At 46.4% G+C, this 20421-nt stretch overlaps 1 protein-coding gene across 2 annotated transcripts in view; it reads right to left on the bottom strand.

Moving 5' to 3' along the window:
- NOS1 (nitric oxide synthase 1) overlaps window positions 1–20421 on the bottom strand; it is a 190594-nt gene that overhangs the window by 73535 nt on the left and 96638 nt on the right. For both annotated transcript variants that reach the window (XM_033220447.1, XM_033220448.1), the window contains 2 exons: window positions 3778–3906; window positions 1576–1721 (listed from right to left, as the gene is read on the bottom strand). In XM_033220447.1, the coding sequence (XP_033076338.1) occupies window positions 1576–1721; window positions 3778–3906 (275 nt within the window). The remainder of the gene's footprint in view (window positions 1–1575; window positions 1722–3777; window positions 3907–20421) is intronic.

The raw sequence follows: 20421 nt of genomic DNA, 5'->3' as shown, positions 1-20421 counted from the left end.
AACAGGTGAGCCAGGCCTTGTCCAAAGGGGGCAGCCATGACTCCACTCCTGCCACTTGTCACCTGACAGGAGCGGGGGCCCATGACTGCCAAATCTTTCCAGAGAAACTGGAAATCTGACTTTTAAAGGGAACTCTTCTAATTTTTAAATGTTGGCAATGAATTCAATTTTAGAAAGTTAAAAAAAATTTCTACGAAAAATTTTTGGTTTACAGAAAGGTATACAGGATAATATAATAAACCCCCATGTCCCAAGCCTAAAAAATAATATAATAGTTTCTTGGGGAAGGCTTTCCCATGGTAGACAATTCTCTTCTCAGAAGTTACTGCTATGTTGAACCTGGCGTTTACCATTCTCACACACTTGTTTGTATCTTCGCCACATGTGTATCTATCCTTCAACCATGTACAATGTCATTCTGCATGTTTAAAGCATTCATATAGGCTGGGTATGGTGGCTCACATAATCCCAGCACTTTGGGAGGCCAAGGAGGGTGGATCACTTGAGGCTAGGAATTCGAGACCAGCCTGGCCAACGTGGCAAAACTCTGTGTCTACAAAAAATACAAAAATTAGCTGGGTGTGGTGGCGCATGCCTGTAATCCCAGCTACTCAGGATGCTGAGGCAGAGAATTGCTTGAGTCTGGGAGGCAGAGGTTGCAGTGAGCCAAGAGCAAGACTGCAGTGAGCCAGAGCAAGACTCTGTCTCAAAAAAAAAATCAATAAAAAAATTCATATAAATGGTGCTATACTAGATGTATCCTTTTACAATTTATCCTTTCTTTTGCTCAAAGTTAGCTACGAACTGCAGTTCCATTAACATGCAGAGCACTAATCCCTTTGATTTTTACAGTTGTATAGTATTCCATCACTGGAATATACCACAACTTACCCATTCTCCTGTTGATGGCATTTACATGGTTTCTTTTTCTTTTCTTTCTTTCTTTTTTTTTTTTTTTTGATGGAGTTTCACTGTATTCACCCAGGCTGGAGTGCAGTGGTGTGATCTTGGCTCACTGCAACCTCCATCTCCTGGGTTCAAGCGATTCTCATGCCTCAGCCTTCCAAGTAGCTAGGATTATAAGTGTGCACCACCATGCCCTGCTAATTTTCGGATTTTTAGTAGAGGTAAGGTTTCACCATGTTGGCCAGGCTGGTCTTGAATTCTTGGGCTCAAGCAATCTGCCGCCTTGGTCTCCCAAAGCGCTGGGACTACAGGCATGAGCCACTGTGCCTGGTCTCTTGTTGGATCTCTAATTTTAATTTTTTCCTGCTACAAACAATGTTTTAGTGAACATTCTTACTGATGGTTTCTTGTGAACAGGTGTGAGAATTTCTCTAGGGTATGTATCTAGGCATGGAATTGCTTGAAACTTTTCAAATTATAAGCAACCCTTTGCAGGTGAAACAAAAGCATTTCTGGGGAACAGATGTGACCTGTGGGTAGCCAGTTTTAAGCCTCTGTGTATGGCAGAGGCCTTGTGCTTTGGCCTTGGTTTGCAAAGTTGGGGCTGACATCTTTGTCTCCAACATTCGATAACTTACCTTGGGCTCCCCAGAATTGACATACACTTGCCTTTTAATTGAAGAATAGTATTGATCAATAAACTCTTTGGCGAGAGGGAAGAGCTGTTCTTTTGTGCGGACATCTTCAGGCCTCCGTAGATGCTGAGAAGGAAGCATGATGGAGCCCATGCAGATGTACTCAGTGCATCCCGTTTCCTGGAAGATCAAGAGATTTGGGCTATTGCTTGGTTTTACCCAAGAGTGGCAGGTGTTAGGCTGTAGGCTTGGATCTCATATTCATGGTTGAATTTACCTGGCCCTTAATTCCCAGAGGCAATTTCTCAAGTACCAGCTTCAAATCCTTGCTGAATATGGTCATAGCCGTGTTAAGGAACACTAAGTAGCATTTTCAGGTTCCTAAAGTATTTGCTCTACTCATCTTGGGAACAGAAGCTTTTTGACTAGGAATCAGAATCACTGGTACTAAAATCTGAAATATTTTTAGATTTTGCATGATGATCAAAGAGGAATACAGTGGCCACAGTAACTCATTTTAATGCATCTATGATAGATTGATTGCAAAATAGGGCCCTAATTTTTCCCCTCCCTGTATTCACTTCCTTTGTGATGTGGCTTTACAGCAATTCTCCATGAAGAAGTGGAGCCTATCCCTTAACCCCTTGACTCTGGGCTGGTTTTGACCCTTAGGATGTGGCAGAAATGACCCTGTGACAATTCTGAGTCTAGGCCTCAAGAGTTCTTGCATGTTTCTGCTCATTCTCTTAGAATCCTGCAACTACATGTGAACAAGCCCAAGCCAGCTTGCTGTAAGAGGAGAGACCACACGGAACAGGGCTGAGTTATCTCAGCCAGGACTGTCCTAGACCACCCTGACCTTAGTCGACCCCTCAGACATACCTACAGATGCATGAGAAAGCCTCACCAAAATCAACAGAGTCTGGACCAGATCACTAAACCACCCAGCCAATCCATAGACTTTTGAAAAATTATACATAGTTTTAATAGTTGTTTTCACCCAATAAGTTTCAGGGCAATTTGTTACATTGTAATAGCTTGCAGATACCGTTCCTCCAAGAGGCCCAGGTTCAACAAAAATTTAAAACAATATAGCAGTTTGTTGACTATTAAAAATATGAAATAAAAATATTGAGGACACACTATGAAATCAAGGAAGGGTTTGTTCAATACGCCACCAGTGGTCAGACTATGAGAGACAGAGAGGGTATTCATAAGCAGCAACTCTCCTTAGATTCTTTTGCATACTGGGTTCATGAATAAAAAGCATTTACATAAGAGAGTGAGAATTCACCAGTGGTTCTCAAACAGGGGTGAATTTCTTGCCCAGGGGATGTTAGGTAATGTCTTGGAGACTGTAAGAGTTGAAGAAGGAAGAAAGAAACATGAAAAGTGGCTTAACAATCAGAGACAGGTTTATTTTAAAGAATAAACCTGAGCGGGGCTTCTGGCTGAGTTAGGTTAGGAGCACTCTTTTTTTTTCTCTTTAAGTTCCAGGATACATCGCAGGTTTGTTACATAGGTATACATGTGCCATGGTGGGCACCTAACAACCCATCATCTAGGTTTCAAGCCCCGCATACATTAGGTGTTTGTCTCAATGAGGAGCACTCTTTTCTACAGACTAAGAGTATTTAAGGGTTTAGGGTGATAGAGTTTATCACAGTCTTGAAATGTTTCTGTGTCTCTTTGTCTTGCTTATCTGGGAGGGAGAATTTTTGTGTCTGTTCCCATACATTTTCCTGCAGCTGCAGGCATATTCCCCAAGTCTGCTTTTAGCTTCCCTATCTTAGTGCATCTAAAGGGAAAGGAATATGCTATTAAGGCCCACTGTTTTACTGGAGCCTATTAAATGAGTGTGAAGTTTGGTGGTTACCCAAGAGACTTTTCCCCCTCCCTCTGTGCCTGACCTGTGTTATCTGTGTTTTACTGTCTGCCTTTTCTGGCTGCTTGTTGTTAGAAGGGAGGTGATTTCCTTGAAATGCATGAGGTTAGAAAGGGAACTGGAACTTAAAATGGCAGTGTTTGTCCAAGGGGGCGGTGCTTCTGCTGTCAGAGACATTTTTGGTTGTCACAACCTGGAAGGGGGCATACTGACATCTAGGGGGTATGGGTCAGGGGTGGTGCTCAACACCCTACAACAGAGGGCAACCCCCACAACAAAGACTTATCCGACTCCAAATGTGGACAGTGATGCAGCTGCACCCCCTCGTCTATACCCTGCTGGAGTACTCACCAATGTGCTGTTAAGGTGGAGGGTGTCAGTGAGAACCACGTCAGTCTCCCAGTTCTTGACTTTGAGGAAGCGTGGACACTTGGAGGGGCTGCCATTCTTTGTGGGAGACTGTTTTCCTGAGGCAGGGGGCTGGAGGAGAGAATGAAGGTGGAAGATGAGGCAGGGCCTTGAGTGGACCGTAACATTGTCTCCACGGAGGCTGGGAGAGCCATTGTTCTTCCTGGGATCTGCCTTGAGTCACCAACTGTCTATATCCAGAGTAAGATCCAGCCCTCCCTGGTTGACATGTACAAGGTTCCTGGGAACCTGATTTCCCCACTTACATGGAAAGAAACACCATGGAAGAGCCTCTTGGGTTCTGCTCTGGGGAGAGGGATCAGGAACTCAAAGGTGGTCTCTCTGGTTCCATAGGATCTGACACACTGAGTAAGGACTTGGTGAACATTTGTTGAATGAATACATGACTGAAAGGACACCATCAGCCTCTTTGAATGATAACAGCCCCTAGCACCGAGGAATCAAACCTAAAGCTGGGTTGATTTACTTGGATTTCTAGGCCTTTCTGTGACAGTCCAAACTCACCATTTCTGGCAAGGACTGAGAAAACAAAGATTTAAACTGAAAAATTTTGGGCCAGGCACAGTGGCTCACACTTGTAATCCTGGCACTTTGGGAGCCTGAGGCGGGCGGATCACTTGAGATCAGAAGTTCGAGATCAGCCTGGCCAACTTGGTGAAACCTCGTCTCTATTAAAAAATACAAAAATTAGCCGGGCGTAGTAGCGCATGCCTGTAATCTCAGCTACTTGGGAGGCTGAGGCGAGGTAGGAGAATCACTTGAATCCGGGAGGCAGAGGTTGCAGTGAGCCAAGATCACACCACTGCACTTCAGCCTGGGAGACAGAACGAGACCCCATCTCAGAAAAATAATAATGAAATAAAATAAAATAAAATAAAATAAATTGAAAAAATTTCAAGCAAAGAATATTGCCCCCAAATTTCTGGTTTCTGACTTTCAAAACTTCCAGGCTTGTTCCTGCCTCAGGGCCTTTGCACTTACTGTCCCCTCTGTCTTGAACACCTACATGGAAAGAAACCATGGAAGAGCCTGTTTATGGGGAACTTTAGTCCCCCATTTGTCTTCACTCTGCAAACAATTTGACCAGTAGGTGAGTGGGGATAAGTCTCAGGCTGACCAGTGTTGGCCCATTCATTTTAGACCTCACTGATAAGGATTACATCTGTCTTTTTTTTTTTTTTTTTTTGAGACAGGGTCTCGCTCTGTCACACAGGCTGGAGTACAGTGGTGCAATCATAGCTCACTGTAGACTTGACTTCCTAGGCTCAAGCGATCCTCCCACCTCACCCTCCCAAGTAGCTGGGACTACAGGTGCATGCTACTATGCCCAGCTATTGTTTTGTATTTTTTGTAGATACAGGGGTCTCACTATGTTGCCCAGGCTGGTCTTGAACTCCCAGACTCAAGTAATTCTCCTGCCTCAGCCTCCCAAAGTGTTGGGATCACAGGTGTGAGCCATCATGCCTGGCCTAGGATCACATCTGTCTTGGATGCTCCTAGGTTATTGTCTACTTGCCTGGGCACAGGCACACACATGCATCAGGCAAGCATTGGTCACTTAGTAACTCTAAGGGAGGGGCAGCAGGCGCACCCTGATGCGAAAGCCAAGCAAGGTCAGGGAGAAGATGAGCCAATGTTAAGTGACACTCATGCAAAGAGTACATCAGTGCACAGTGACCTTGAGGCAGGGTATTCATACATTCAACTAGTATTTATTGAGCACCTATTATAATACATGCTCAATAAATAGGCACTGGGGATTCAGCAGTGAAGAAGACAGGGACCTTGCTCTCTGAAGTGTTATGTGGTGGAGGTGGAGATAAACAGTAAGTAAACTAACATAGGATCAATATAATTCCAGGTGATGATAAGAATAGAAAATGGGGAGGTGACTGTAACTAAGTGGAGGGGAGAAGGGCAAGTGCAAAGGCACTGATGTGGGAATGAGCTTGTTAAGTTCAAAGGACCAGCAAGGAGGTTGACTGTGGCTGCAGTGTATGCATGAGGGCAAGTGTAAGGAGATAAAATCAGAAAGGAGGCAGGGCACCCATCTCACTGACTTGGAGGAGCTCAGGCTGGTGAGGGTAGCTGTGAATTATGATCAAATGCGCTAAGTCCAGGATAGAAGTCACAGAGAACTGCGAAGGACTAATACTGATAACTAACATTAAATGAGTACTTACTATGTGCCAAGCAACAACCTTATTATCTCCATTTTACAGATTAGGAAACTGAGGCACAGAGAGGTTAAGTTGCCCAAGATTGCAGAGCTAATAAGTTGAAGAAAGGAGTCCAATCTAGGCAGTCTGGCTATCAAACCATGTCCTTAACAGCTTGACTATCCTGCCTCTTGGCCATTAGGAGTAATTCATTCATTTAACACGTTTATTGAGTAGTTCCTATGTGCCAGGTGAGGCAGCAGAGACCAAGACCATAGGACAAACTAGATGGATGTGATCTCAGCTCCCATGGAGTCACAGTCCTGTAGGAGGTGATGAAAACTGAATGAGCCATGGCAATCGATTTAGCACAATGGATGCCATTACATGGGACCTTGGCAACACAGGGGAGGTGGGAGTGCATAGAAGAGACATCTAACCTCTAGGTCACGACCAAAGATAAGTACGTCCTAGACAGGCAAAGAAGAGGAAGCAAGGTCTTACAAGGAGAGAGAACAGATCATGCAAATGTCCTAAGTTAAGAGAATTATCATGGCCACCTTCGCAGCCAGTGGAATAAGAGTTCTGTGCTGAAGCATTCATGGCGCCATGTTGGAGCCTGGGGAACAGGAGGTAGGGGAAGAGTGTGCCACTGTTAAAGATCGCTCCGGAAGAGTGCAGGCTGTGGCAGCACAGGGAACCCACGGAAGGTGATAGGATTCATAATCTTCCACGTCTCCCCGCCCTGGCCAGATCTGGTCCTCCTCAGTGCTGGGTGCTACCAACTGTCTGTGCGGGACACGCCACAGGTGGGAGCTATCTTAGTCATCAGCCTCTTCTCTATCTCCCACACCCAACTCATCACTGGTGATCACCCATCTTAGCTTTTTAGCTAGCTCTAGAATCCATTCACTCCTCTCCCCTTCCACTGGCCAGCGCCCTGACCAAGTCATCTCTTACTTGGATGATCAGTCACCCCCTAAATGTTAGCCATTATTTATTATTATAAATGTTATTATAATGTGACCACTAGCCCAACTTATAGTATTAGAAGTATTAGTATTACTAGTAGTACTGCAATGCTTCTGCAAGCATTATTACTTGTATTATTACTACTTGTATTATTACTTGTATTACTATTATTACTTATATTATTACCTATATTATTATTACTTGTATTATTATTATTACGTCTGCAAGTATTATTACTACACTACCACACTCGGAGCATGATAAAGGTTTGGATGAGTTCTTCCCTTTGTTTCTCATTGATAGTTTCTGTCTCAGTTATTGTGCCCATGTTTCCTTAGGAATTTGCATATAAACAACCCCACTTTGTTTAAAGGCCTGACCAGGCACCCTAAGCACTTCTTTAGGATCCTGTCTCTCCTCCTGTCTCTTCCAGGAGGAGTTTTGGAGGTGATGAAAGTCACATCTGGGCAGGGCTTTGTAGTAAACACATTCCTCTGATCATGCCGACAACCTGTATCATTGAGAAAAAAAAAAAATCCTACCTTGCCCAGAGGAAGGCACCCCAGCCATTCTCCCTACACACCCGGTTTCAGATGTGGTGATGACATCGGGTCTGGGCCCAGGACTCAGAGGGTGGGGGGCCAGGCATGAGGAGGAGGAGGAGCAGGGTGTGGCCTGTGGGCAGCAGCCGACAGCCTTCATCGCCAGGGAGTGGGAGGAACGAGATAACAGGACTAACAAAAGAGGCCATCCGTGGAGGTCCCAGATGTGTGAGGGGTGGTTGTTAAGAGTCAAGTAATTGGCTGCCCGAGTGTGAGCCGCGCCACCCTCCACCCTGGGTTTCAGTGGATTGCACACTTGAAACCAGGCATTAGGAAGCTTCTGGCAGGGCTGTTGTACTTGGCGCTTTGATGTTTTAATTAGCCAGCAGCAATATTAGATGACTCAGGAAGGGAGAAACGGGGAGATTAATATAGCAGTCAGGGGCCCTGCATGCAGGATGCAAATGACTTTTCTGAGTGGGCACCAAAGTTCTCCTGGTCAAAATGCAGATTAGCAGCACTTGGGAGTTATTACGGTGGGCACAGGGCACATGTGGGCTTTGGACTGTGGCTACATACATCCTTTTCTGGCTTTATGTCTGCGGTGGGGACAATGGAAGCTTTTAGGTGGGAGGAGACATTGGCTCGCTCTTTGTGGACCCCGGGACACCTGCCCCTAAGTGTGCAAAGGAGGCCATGAGCCCATGGGCATTTTCATAGCCTTGTCAACACCTCTTTGCCTAGGAAGCTTGCAGAGGTCCTGAAGGAATGAAAGGAAATGGTCCTGCAGCCAGGCTCAAAAGGAGGCAGGGAGGGGCAGTCATGTCAGCCTGGGCTCTGGAGCTGAGAACGCCACTTCCAAGGCCTGCTGAAGCTCTGATTCCTTTTCCCCCTCTCTCTTTTCCTCCCTTCTTTCTCCCTTTCAACAAGTGCATATTGAGCACCTACTGTATTTTGGGGACAAGTATTCTAGGACTCAGCAGCCGTTGAATGACTCTCATTCCACAACTGGGAAAAGCATCTTACAGCTGCTTCTTCTAAAGCAGAGATGTGCAGACGCCGTGGCCCACTGTCTGTTTTTGTACAGCTCCTGAGCTAAGAAGGATTTTTTCCATTTTTGGATTATTGAATGCAAAAATCAAAAGGAGACTATTTTGTGACACATGAAAGTTATATGATGTTCAAATGTTTGTGTCCATAAATAAAGTTTCACTGGGGCTCATTTGTGTCCATATAGCGTGTGGCAGCTTTGACACAACAATGTCAGAGCTGGCTAGTAGTTTTGATGGAGTCCAACGCCATGTGGCCCACAAAGCCAAAAATATTTATCTTGTCCTTTAGAGAAAAGGTTTGCAGACTCCTGATCTAAAGGGTTGAATTCCAGTGGCTGACCCTGACCACTGAGTTTGCTCAAATGCCGGCATGTTAGAAAACTTTCCTGAGCTTTTTTTTTTTTTTTTTTTGAGATGGAGTCTCACTCTGTCACCCAGGCTGAAGCACATTGGTGTGATCTCGGAGCACTGCAACCTCCATCTCCTGGGTTAAGTGATTCTCCAGCCTCAGCATCCTGAGTAACTGGGATTACAGGCATGCGCCACCAGGCCTGGTTAATTTTTTTTTTTTTTTTTTTAGTAGAGATGAGGTTTCACCATGTTGGCCAGGCTGGTCTTGAACTCCTGACCTCAGGGGATCTGCCCACCTTAGCCCCCCAAAGTGCTAGGATTGCATGTGTGAGCCACTGTGCCGGCTGTGATCATTCTTTAAAGCAGTGTCACCTCCTTGACATTCTCTGTCCCCAATCACCCTTACCATGCTTTGTTTTCCCCCAGCACTTAACACTACCTGTGGTCATCGTGAGCATATATGTACCTGGACATGTACGTGCATATCTACATTTATATATCTTGTAGATATAATTTACATATACCTATATAGGCATTTATATAATACTTGTTTTCTGCCTACCCACTGTTCAGTTTGTTCTATCCCTGGAATAGTGCCCAGCACACAGTACATGTTCAATAAACATATGAGATCTGCATGAGACTGCATTCTGTCCTTCCTCCAAATTTATTTGAAGCCTGTGATAGTTAATATTGTCAACTTGATTGGATTGAAGAATGCAAAGTATTGTCCCTGGGTGTGTCCGTGAGGGTGTTGTCAAAGGACACTAACATTTGAGCAGTGGACTGGGAAAGGCAGACCCACCCTCAATCTGGGTAGGTACAATCTAATTAGCTGCCAGTGTAGCCAGAAGAATAAAAGTACCAGAAGAATGTAAAAAGACCAGACTGGCTTAGCCTCTGACCCTACATCTTTCTCCTGTGCTGGATGCTTCCTGCCCTTGAACATCGGACTCCAAGTTCTTTTAGCTTTGGGACTCGGGCTGGCTTCCTTGCTCCTCAGCTTGTAGATGGCCTATTGTGGGACCTCACCTTGTGATTGTGTGAGTCAATACTCCTTAATAAACTCCCCTTTATAGATACATCTATCCTATTCATTCTGTCCCTCTAGAGAACCCTGACTAATACAAAGCCCTAACCCCATCCCCCACCCCCATGTGATTTTGTCGGGAGATAGAACTTTTAGGAGATAATGAAGGTTAAACAAGGTCATAAGGGTGGGGCCCTAATCTGATAGGATTGGTGGCCTTATATGAAAAGGAAGAGAGAGCTCTTTCTCTCTGTCTGCCATATGAGGACACAGAGAAGGCAGATGTCTACAAGCCAACAAGACAGCCCTCACCAGAACCTGACCACGCTGGCACCGTGACCTTGGACTTCCAGCCCCCAGAACTGTGAGCTGTAAATTTCTGTTGTCTAAGCCACCCAGGCAATGGTCCTTTGTGATTATAACTTAATCAAACTAACACAAGGTCTAAAAAGCTTCAACACTGTAGAGTCCCTTAAAAGCTAAGCCAAGGACGTTGGCCTTGATTTCATAGAGCATCACGAACCCTGAAGCTGCCTGCCTGAGTGAGTGATCTTTTCTCAGCTGGGTTTTAGGAAAGACATGATTGGAAGGATTGCAGGAGGGAGAGGGTCAAGGCAGAGAGACCCATGAGGAGGATGGTGCAATGAGGCCGTGAGTGGCCATAGGGTGGGAATGCGGCTGCAGGGGCAGCAGGACTAGAAGCGGGGAACTGAAGGTTGGGGGCTCCAGAAGTGGAACTGAGAGTCTCTAGGTAGGAGAGGATCGGGGCAAAGGATAAAGTCAACATGGATTGGGTAAGTGGAAGGATGGTGGGCTTTTTTTTTTTGAGATGGAGTTTTGCTCTTGTTGCCCAGGCTGGAGTGCAGTGGCATGATCTCGGCTCACTGAAACCTCCGCCTCCCGGGTTCAAGCGATTCTCCTGCCTCAGCCTCCTGAGTAGCTGAGATTACAGGCATGTGCCACCACACCTGGTTAATTTTTGTACTTTTAGTAGAGATGGGGTTTCTTCATCTTGGCTGGGCTAATCTCAAACTCCTGATCTCAGGTGATCCACCTGCCTTGGCCTCCCAAAGTGCTGGGATTGTAGGCATGCGCCACTGCACCCGGCTGGATGGTGGGTTTTTTAGCAGATGTTAGGAAGTAAGAAGCAGGTGTGCTGGGCAGTGGATGGAGGGAGATTTTTTAGGCAAGAAGACAGAAACTCAGCACCAGAACTCAGAATACGTAGAAACAGAGGTCAAGCACCTGCCCTTCCCCAGTAGTGGCTGTCACTGTCACAAGTCTCACAGTGAAACCAGGACTGACAGCTACACCAAGGGAAGCAGGCAGGCACCTCTAAGACATACAGCATCTTAGGAACTATTATGGCAGCAGTCTTCAATCTTTTTGGCACCAGGGACTGGTTTTGTGGAAGACAAATTTTCCATGGACCAGTGGTCAGGGGCATGGTTTCAGGATGATTCAAGTGCATTACCTTGATTGTGTGCACTATTTCTATTATTATCATATTATAATACACAATGAAATCATTATACAACTCACCATAATGTAGACTCAGTGGGAGCACTGAACTTGTTTTCTGCAATTAGATGGTCCCATGTGGGGGTGATGGGAGACAGTGACAGATCATCAGGCATTAGATTCTCATAAGGCGCATGCAGCCTAGATCCCTCATATGCACAGTTCACAATAGGGTTCGAGCTCCTATGAGAATCTAATGCCGCCACTGATCTGACAGGAGGCAGAGCTCAGGCGGTAATGTGAGTGATGCGGCGCAGCCGTAAATACAGATGAAGCTTCGCTTGCTCGCCTGCCGCTCACCTCCTGCTGGGTGGTCCAGCTCCTAACAGGCCAGTACTGGTCTGTGGCTTGGGGTTTGGGGACCCCCGTCTTATGGGATGAACCGTGTCCTCCTCCCACCCCACCCCCATCAAATTCATATGTTGATGTCCTAAACTGCCTCAGAATGTGAGCTTCTTTGGAGTTAGGGCCTTTACAGAGGAAATCAGGTTAAAGATGAGGTCATCGGGGTGGGTCCTGATCCAGTAGGGCTGGTGTCCTTACAGAAAAGAGAAATTTGAAGGCAGACATGCTCACAGGGAGAGTGCCATGTGAACACAAAGACGGCCACCTACAAGCCAAGGAGGGAGGACTGGGTCAGCTTCTCCCTCCCAGCCCTCAGAAGGAACCAGCACTGCCGATACTTTGATTTTGTATTTCTGGCCTCCGGAACTGTGAGACAATCCATTCTGCTGTGTAAACCACCCAGTTGGTGATGTTTTATTACAGCAGCCCTAGTAAACTCATCTAAGAGCTAAGGCCTAAACTTGTACAAAGCAAGTCGCTTCTTATCCTAGTGCTATCGGCACCAGTGACAACTCTTCTATTAGAGGCCTGCAGCAATCTGCCCTGTTTGGCTTCTCCTGAAATGAGGGCAGCATGCTGGGGCTGAGCTGGGCAGAGGGCCTTTCACACCAGGGGCCAGACACCACATACTGTGTCCTTTGCTGCAGCCCTGGGTGGCATCGCACCCACCTGCAGGTACCACCTCTCCCAGGCAGCAAGCGTAACCTGGTTATGAGCTGGGGCAGATCAGGGTCCAGGCCCACAGACTCACAAATCCAGAAGGTACCCACTTATCTGTGCCATTAAAACATTGCTACGTATAGAACTTAACCGGGCCGGGCGCGGTGGCTCAAGCCTGTAATCCCAGCACTTTGGGAGGCCGAGACGGACGGATCACGAGGTCAGGAGATCGAGACCATCCTGGCTAACACGGTGAAACCCCGTCTCTACCAAAAAAATACAAAAAACTAGCCGGGCGAGGTGGCAGGCGCCTGTAGTCCCAGCTACTCGGGAGGCTGAGGCAGAAGAATGGCGTAAACCCGGGAGGCGGAGCTTGCAGTGAGCTGAGATCCGGCCACTGCACTCCAGCCTGGGCGACAGAGCGAGACTCCGTCTCAAAAAAAAAAAAAAAAAAAGAACTTAACCAAGTGTATTTAGTACTTTAGAATATAATTTCCTTTAGTGTATTCAAAGCACTATGTCTAAAGTGATTCATTCCTTAAGATAACTCCATAGAAACTCGACACTGCTTACTCTGCTTCTCTCTCTTCTGTAATTCAACAGTCTGTAGAGGGTGACTAAGAAAGGGGGTGCTTGGGAGTCAGACCCATCCCGGTTAAGGATTCAGAGTGATAGTGGAGACCTCTGGAGGGCCAAGGGGCATCAAGGCTGAATTTTTTAAGCTTTTTCCAAATTGCAGCGATATCACAGTATAGCCAGATGTTACTGACAACTTTCAGCTTGGTCCCATTACCAGACCAGAATGTACATATACACTAGGAATTAATCTTAACATCAATCCTGTAATTAACTCATGGCCTGCCCTATGATACTGCATTGTACTGTGTTTGTTTGTTGAAAGCCTTAACTTGCCAAATGCAAATATTGAAAATGCACAACAAGTTTCGTGTTTATGTTTTGGCCCTTGTATCTTAGAAAATACTGGGAACCTCAGGAAATGGAAGTAGGCTGGGGCTGTTGACCTGTAAGAGCCTCTGTTTGGTGGGGGTTGGTTTTGGCAACTGATAGCAATTTACAGAGAGGAGGAAAAATGACTTTGACCCAACTTGCCCTTTTTGGGAAAAGCATTTCAATATGGGGTGGTGCAGTGAAGGAGCATGCAGCGTGGGGTCACTGATTAAGAACCACAGTGTCATTGTCAGACCTGGACAACAGTCGGGACAGCCTGCATTGAATATATTCACTCTTAAAACAAACAGTTAGCAAAATATGTGGAAATTCCAGCAGGGCTGAACCCAAACACCAGTCAATTCACGCACCACTTCCTGGCTCCACCTTGGCTCTGACCACCCAGGACAGCAAGCTTGGTTGCTGGCCTCTTGGCTCAGTGACCTATAAAGACCTGGGAGTCACTGAGCAGGCGATGGCTCGGGTGGAAGGAAGGAAGACGCTTCTGGGATGGAGAGAGACTCTGTTCAGTATATATCCCTAGAAAGCATCTTGGTGGGGGGTCTGCTGGTTTGAGGGCACCCTGGGAATGTTGGATCACCCCAGGAAGTGGGACACTGAAGATGCTTTTGGGAAAATCCAACTTGGGTGTCTAGACCAAGGCAAGGGATACCGGACCTGATTGAAGTCGGGGCAAAAATGAGTTGGACCGCAGCTTAGAACTCGGGATTTGGGGCATCCTCCTACAGAGGGCAATTAATCTAAAAATGCAAGACGTTTCTCAAATGCTTCGAGACAGACTTAGGGAAGGGAGTAACCAAGAAGCACCTTGAGATGTCAGCCTCAAGGGAGCCAATGGACTCTGCCAAAGCCAGCCAAGGGAGCTCTGTGGGTAACATCTGTGCACGAGTCTGTGAAACCCCAAATATCACAATATGATGACTGCTGTGTGTATCCCCATCTGTAGTTTGTCTTGAAAGTAGAAGTTTTCAGAAGTTGAGGTACATATTAAATGAGAAGAGGGGATGGCTCGGTTGTGAACTGCTCCAGGGCAGTGATCATATTCAATTTCATTTCTTTTTTTTTTTTTTTTTTGAGATGGAATCTCGCTCTGTCACCCAGGCTGGAGTGTAGTGGCACCATCTCAGCTCCCTGCAACCTCCGTCTCCCAGGTTCAAGCGATCCTCCTGCCTTAGCCTCCCAAGTAGCTGGGATTACAAGTGTGTGCCACCATACCTGGCTAATATTTTTTGTATTTTTAGTAGAAACAGGGTTTCACCATGTTGGCCAGGCTGGTCTCAAACTCCCGACCGCAAGTGATCCACCTGCCTCGGCCTCCCAAAGTGCTGAGATTACAGGCATGAGTCACCACACCTGGCCTTCATTTCATTTTGAGTAACATTCAGTAAATGACTGTTTGGTGCCTGACCTGGGCTAGGCCACTGCACATCCACGGGCTCATTGAATCCTCATGGTAACCCATTCTTCAGATGAGAAAATAGAGGCTCTGAGAGATGACGTGGCTATCCCCAAACTAATGAAAAACAAGCAACAGAGCTGGGCTTGGAATTCAGGCTCTCAAAGTTTTGCTCTTTCCACTCAAGGCCCTCCTGCTCTTTTCTCTGTGTTTCCAGAGCTCAGCACCCAGGATGCATAAATCATATCTGTCCTGTTAATTTCAATGACTGACAAAGATGACAATGTGGTCATAAAGGGGAAGAGATGCAGCCTTGTCATGACTCAGTGGGTGGTCACTTTGGGCTTTGGGTCACCTGTGGGCCACAAGGGTCTCACCTGTAAAATGGGCACAGTGCTTTCTTGTCCTAACTGCCTCAAATTAGCAATATATTATTTAGCCAGATAAGAACAATAGTAATGACCTCAACATTTGTTGAGCATTTACTCTGTGCCAGGCCCTATAGCGTGGGCTCAGGGCTCCACGGCCTGGGTTCAAATCCCATCTCCATCATTTACTGGTTATGTTGAGCCACAAAACCCTCTGTGATTCTCAGTTTCCTCATCTGTAAAATGGAGACAATCATAATATTTCATTGGGTTGAGCTGGGGGTTCAGTGAGACCATGGACCTAAAGTGCTTAGCACAGTACCTGATATTGCTCAATAAATACATTAGGTCCCGTTGTTATGGTTGACATCATTATCTCATACATTATCTCATTTCATCCTCCCCACAACTTGATGAGCCTCTTAGTCCCTATTAGGAAAAGGAGGCTCAGCACAGATGCCATTAATAATTAGTCATCTGACCAAGGTCACCAGGTAGGCGCTGTACTCCTGGCCTCAGTGCTGTGGGCTCATGAGTCCAAGGGTTAAAATGACTACACACCTGCCTCCATGATATTGTTATCACTGTTACTATTTTATTTTTATTTTTTATTTTTTTGAGATAGGGTCTCACTCCGATGCCCAGGCTGGAGTGCAGTGGCATGATCTCAGCTCACTGCAACCTCTGTCTCCTGGGTTCAAGCAACTCTCCTGCCTCAGCCTCCTAAGTAGCTGGGACTACTGGCACACGCCACCACGCCCAGCTAATTTTTGTATTTTTAGTAGAGACAGGGTTTCACCATGTTGGCCAGGCTAGTCTTGAACTCCTGATATCAAGTGATCCACCCTCGTTGGCCTTCCAAAGTGCCAGGATTACAGGCGTGAGCCACTACGCTGGGCCATTATTACTGTTATTTTTATCCTGACATAATGAATCAGGGCTGACTTAGAAGGTTTCCCGGTGAGCGTGCTGGGTTGTCGCCAAGAGGTGGAGCATTTTACTGGTTTGCTTTCATTCAGACCCAGGCTGGCTGGGGCTGGCTACACCCTTTTGGTTTTCAGCAAGGCCAGCAGTAGCTGGCCAGTTGGTGTCATCCTGGCGACCTTGGATCCCCTAAAGATTGGGAAAGAAATGGCCCGCAAGCTTGTCCCCCACCTTTCTCATAATTTAGCGCCTCTAGAGAAGCTGGGAGGATGCTGTCATTTACCTGGAAGCAGGGAAAATCTTCTCAACAGATTTTGACATTTTGAAAGCAGCTAACAAGCCCTGTGTCCCCAGGGGTGAGAAAATGCCATGATCCCGAGGCGGCTGAGCTTGGGGAGTGGGATTTCAATTTAACAGTCATCTCTCTATCGGATCGCCTTTACCAGTCAGAGGCTGGAGGGAGGGGCAAGGGCAGTGGGAAGGACGGAAAAGAGGAGAGAACCCCAAATGGAAACACCACTTCCCCAGGTCCGACCCTGTCCCTACTCGTACGTCATACTAAGGGTTTGATTGACGCTTAATTGGTATCTGAAAATAGATGTTCTGTCCCCAAACAGAGCACGATTCTACCCCTTCTCTCTTAGGAAGGCAAACTAGACAGGCAAGGGAAACAGATGCTTAATAAGAAAGGAAGGGAAGAAGGACTTGATTTGAATCCTGAGTTTGTGCAGGGAGGATGGCCCAACAGCAGGTCCTCATGTTATTTATCTAGGGTAGCTTTTTACTTAAGATGATTATTATGATAAGAGCCTTTAGGATGATGTCAAAACTCAACATGTGTTCATGCCTGTAATCCCATCTCTTTGGGAGGCCAAGGTGGGCAGATCACAAGGTCACGAGATCGAGACCATCCTGGCTAACTTGGTGAAACCCCGTCTCTACTAAAAATACAAAAAATTAGCAGGGTGTGGCAGCGTGCACCTGTAGTCCCAGCTGCTGGGGAGGCTGAGGCAGGAGAATGGCGTGAATGCAGGAGGCAGAGCTTGCAGTGAGCCGAGATCAGGTCACTGCACTCCAGCCTGGGTGACAGAGTGAGACTCCATCTCAGGAAAAAAAAAAAAAAAACAAACCAAAAAAACCAAAAACAAAACAAAAAAAAAAACCACACAAAACAAAACAACAACAACAAAAACTCAACATGTGTCTCAGGTTGTGTTAGCATCAAAGACAACCTCAGAGAACTAATAACGATCCTTAGCAAGAAAAATGAAAAGCAACGTATCAGCCACAATGATTCCCTTGACTATAATGCCTTTTTCCATTTTCTTCTGGGCAAACTCCTACCTAGCTTCAAAACCCAGCTCAGGTGTCACTTCCTGGGGTACACCTTCCCTGGTACCTACCTGCTGAGGTAATTATGTTCCAAAGCATTTTGTATTCCTCTCTCTTTCAGCACTAATTGAATCTTTTTTTTTTTTTTTTTTTTGTATTTTTTAGTAGAGACGGGGTTTCACCGTGTTAGCCAGGATGGTCTCGATCTCCTGACCTCGTGATCCGCCCGTCTCGGCCTCCCAAAGTGCTGGGATTACAGGCTTGAGCCACCGCGCCCGGCCAGCACTAATTGAATCTTATACGAGTCTCTCCCCACACACATCTGTGAGGGTCTCAAGGGCAGGGACGTCTATGTTTGCTCAGCTTTGCTCCTACCCCAGAACCATGCACACAGCAGGTTAGCGAGTGAATGGTGACAGATGAACTGATTTGTTCTATCTACTATCCCAGGCCAGATGCAATTTGCAAGGGGGTGGTGAAGATGAGGGTCACAAAGTCATACACACAATGCACTCTGTGATGGCGGACTCAAGTCTCACTGGCCCCACCCACAGTGACCCAGACTGTTGGCAAGAGAAATGACTGCTAGATAAAGATTAATGCCTCAGCCTCCTGAGATGGACTTAAAAGAAGATGCCTCTAGGGCTGATTTTCTTTGAATCTAGACAAATAAGAGCATGGAAGAGGGTGGGGATCCCTTCTGGGATTACCAAGGAGTCAGACCTCACTATTTCCTCCAGGGGTTTATAGTCTCCTGTGTCAGGAAGTTCTTCCTTATGTCTAACCTGCATCCATCCCGTTTCAATTGCATTCTATTGCCTTTTGCCCAGTGCTTGGCAGTTGCTTTGCTGCTTTGCCCAGCTGCTTCTCAACCTCCACCTATGCCTTCCTGACTCAGGATTGCAGGTAGTGGCTGGGTTCCTCTTTGTGTCATTAACAATGCCAGGCCCCCTGTGGATGCTTAAACAAGCCATAAATGTGGGTTACAACTGGAAGGATAGAAGCTGATTCCAGGAGCTCCAGGTACAGTAGCTTTGAGCAGGTAGAGGCGAGGTTAGGAGACCATCTTTCAGAATGGAAAGGAGAACATCGTGTTTGCTATTAATTTGCTCACCCTGGGAAGCATTTCTGAAGCCTGTGCCTATGGAGATGTCTAGCAGGCCACAACAGGGCTGTTTCCTTTGTGCTGGAGCTGGGACTCAAATATATCCGAGTGCTAGGGTCTCTGCCTCCTGACGGCGCTATTTCTGAGAGGCATTTGGAAAACTGAATCTCAGGCAACAGGATCAGGATGATTTCGCAGGCCCGTGACTTTTTTTTTCTTTTTTTCTTTTTTTTCGAGGCAGAGTCTCACTCTGTTGCCTAAGCTGGAATGCGGTGGTACAATCTCGGTTCACTGAAACCTCCACCTCCCAGACTCAAGGAATTCTTGTGCCTCAGCCTCCCAAGTAGCTAGGACTACAAGTGTGTGCTCTCACGCCTGGGCTCATTTTTGTATTTTTAGTAGAGACGGCGTTTCACCATGTTGGCCACGCTGGTTTCGAACTCCCGACCTCAGGAGATCTGCCTGCCTCAGCCTCCCAAAGTGCTGGGATTACAGTCATAAAACACCTTGCCCGGCCTGACCCGTGGTTTTAAATCTTTTTGGGTGAAATCCTACATTAAGGATTTGATGGTGGGCAAAGATGAATGTAAATCCCAAGCTCTGCTGGTCTATCAGTCATGCTCCCAGGAACTCTCTACGCTAAAACTGCTCGGCAGACTTACTTCACCTTGGAAGATTCAGTCTTACCCCCTTTCTCCAGCACCCTCAAAGTCCTTCCCTTCTCCAAGCAAACGGAATTTCTATATTAGCAGAGGCCTTAAGGCAAGCTCTCCATACATCTTCCTGTCCTTTCATCATCACATCCTGCAAAGGCTAGTGGTCCTCCTTCCAGTCCTGAGTTTGTGCAGGGAGAATGGCCCAACAGCAGGTATGTCCTCACTCTATTTATCTAGGGTAGCTTTTCACTTAAGGTGATTATTACGATAAGAGGCTTTAGGATGATGTCAAAACTCAGCATGTGTCTCAGTTATTGTTAGCACCAAAGACAACCTCAGAGAACTAATAATTATCCTTAGCAAGAAAAAAAAAGCAATGTTATCCGCTACAACCATTCCTTTTTTTTTTTTTTTTTTTTTTTTTTTTTCAGATGTAGTCTCGCTCTGTCGCCCAGGCTGGAGTGCAGTGGTGCGATCTCAGCCCACTGCAACCTCCACCTCCCAGGTTCAAGCAATTCTCCCACCTCAGCCTCCCGAGTAGCTGGGATTACAGGTGCCTACCATCATGCCCGGCTAATTTTTGTATTTTTAGTAGAGAAGGAGTTTTGCCATGTTGGCCAGGCTGGTCTCAAACTCCTGACCTCAGGGAATCTTCCCATCTTGGCCTCCCAAAATGCTGGGATTACAGGCGTGGCCCCGCATTCCTTTTACTATAACGCCTTTTTCCATTTTGTTTTAGGCAAACGCTTATCTGATCTTCAAAACCCTGAGGCCCTGTTCTCAATGTTGAGCTCAACTCCTCAGGCTTGAAGACCAAAGTTATGCTTTCAAGTTGGCATTGTCTAACTAAGGTGGGCAGTGTGCAAGGAAATGACCAGAGTCTGCCATTGCTCAGATTTCTGCATTGACTTTTAGTGTCTTTCTCACAGGGTCGAGGCCTCCGCTGTTTCTTCCTTCGAATTGAGATCTCAAGGGTTACTGCACACCAGGAATTACAAACTGATACCTAGAGGTTAAGTAGGTGGGTAAGCTAAACCAGTAAAGAAGGCTGGGTAACTTCAAAACAGGACACTTAGTCGCACATTAAAAAATAAAGACTTGTGTGTGTAGAAATGAAGAATATTCTTAGGTTTTTTTTGTTTGTTTGGAGACAGGTTCTTGCTCTGTCATCCAGGCTGGAGTGC

Source organism: Trachypithecus francoisi, unplaced genomic scaffold (genome assembly GCF_009764315.1).
Source record: "Trachypithecus francoisi isolate TF-2019V2 unplaced genomic scaffold, Tfra_2.0 Lachesis_group11, whole genome shotgun sequence".
Taxonomy (NCBI): Eukaryota; Metazoa; Chordata; class Mammalia; order Primates; family Cercopithecidae; genus Trachypithecus; species Trachypithecus francoisi.
Note: the sequence above shows the minus strand (reverse complement) of the source record. Positions and strands in the feature narration are given on the sequence as shown.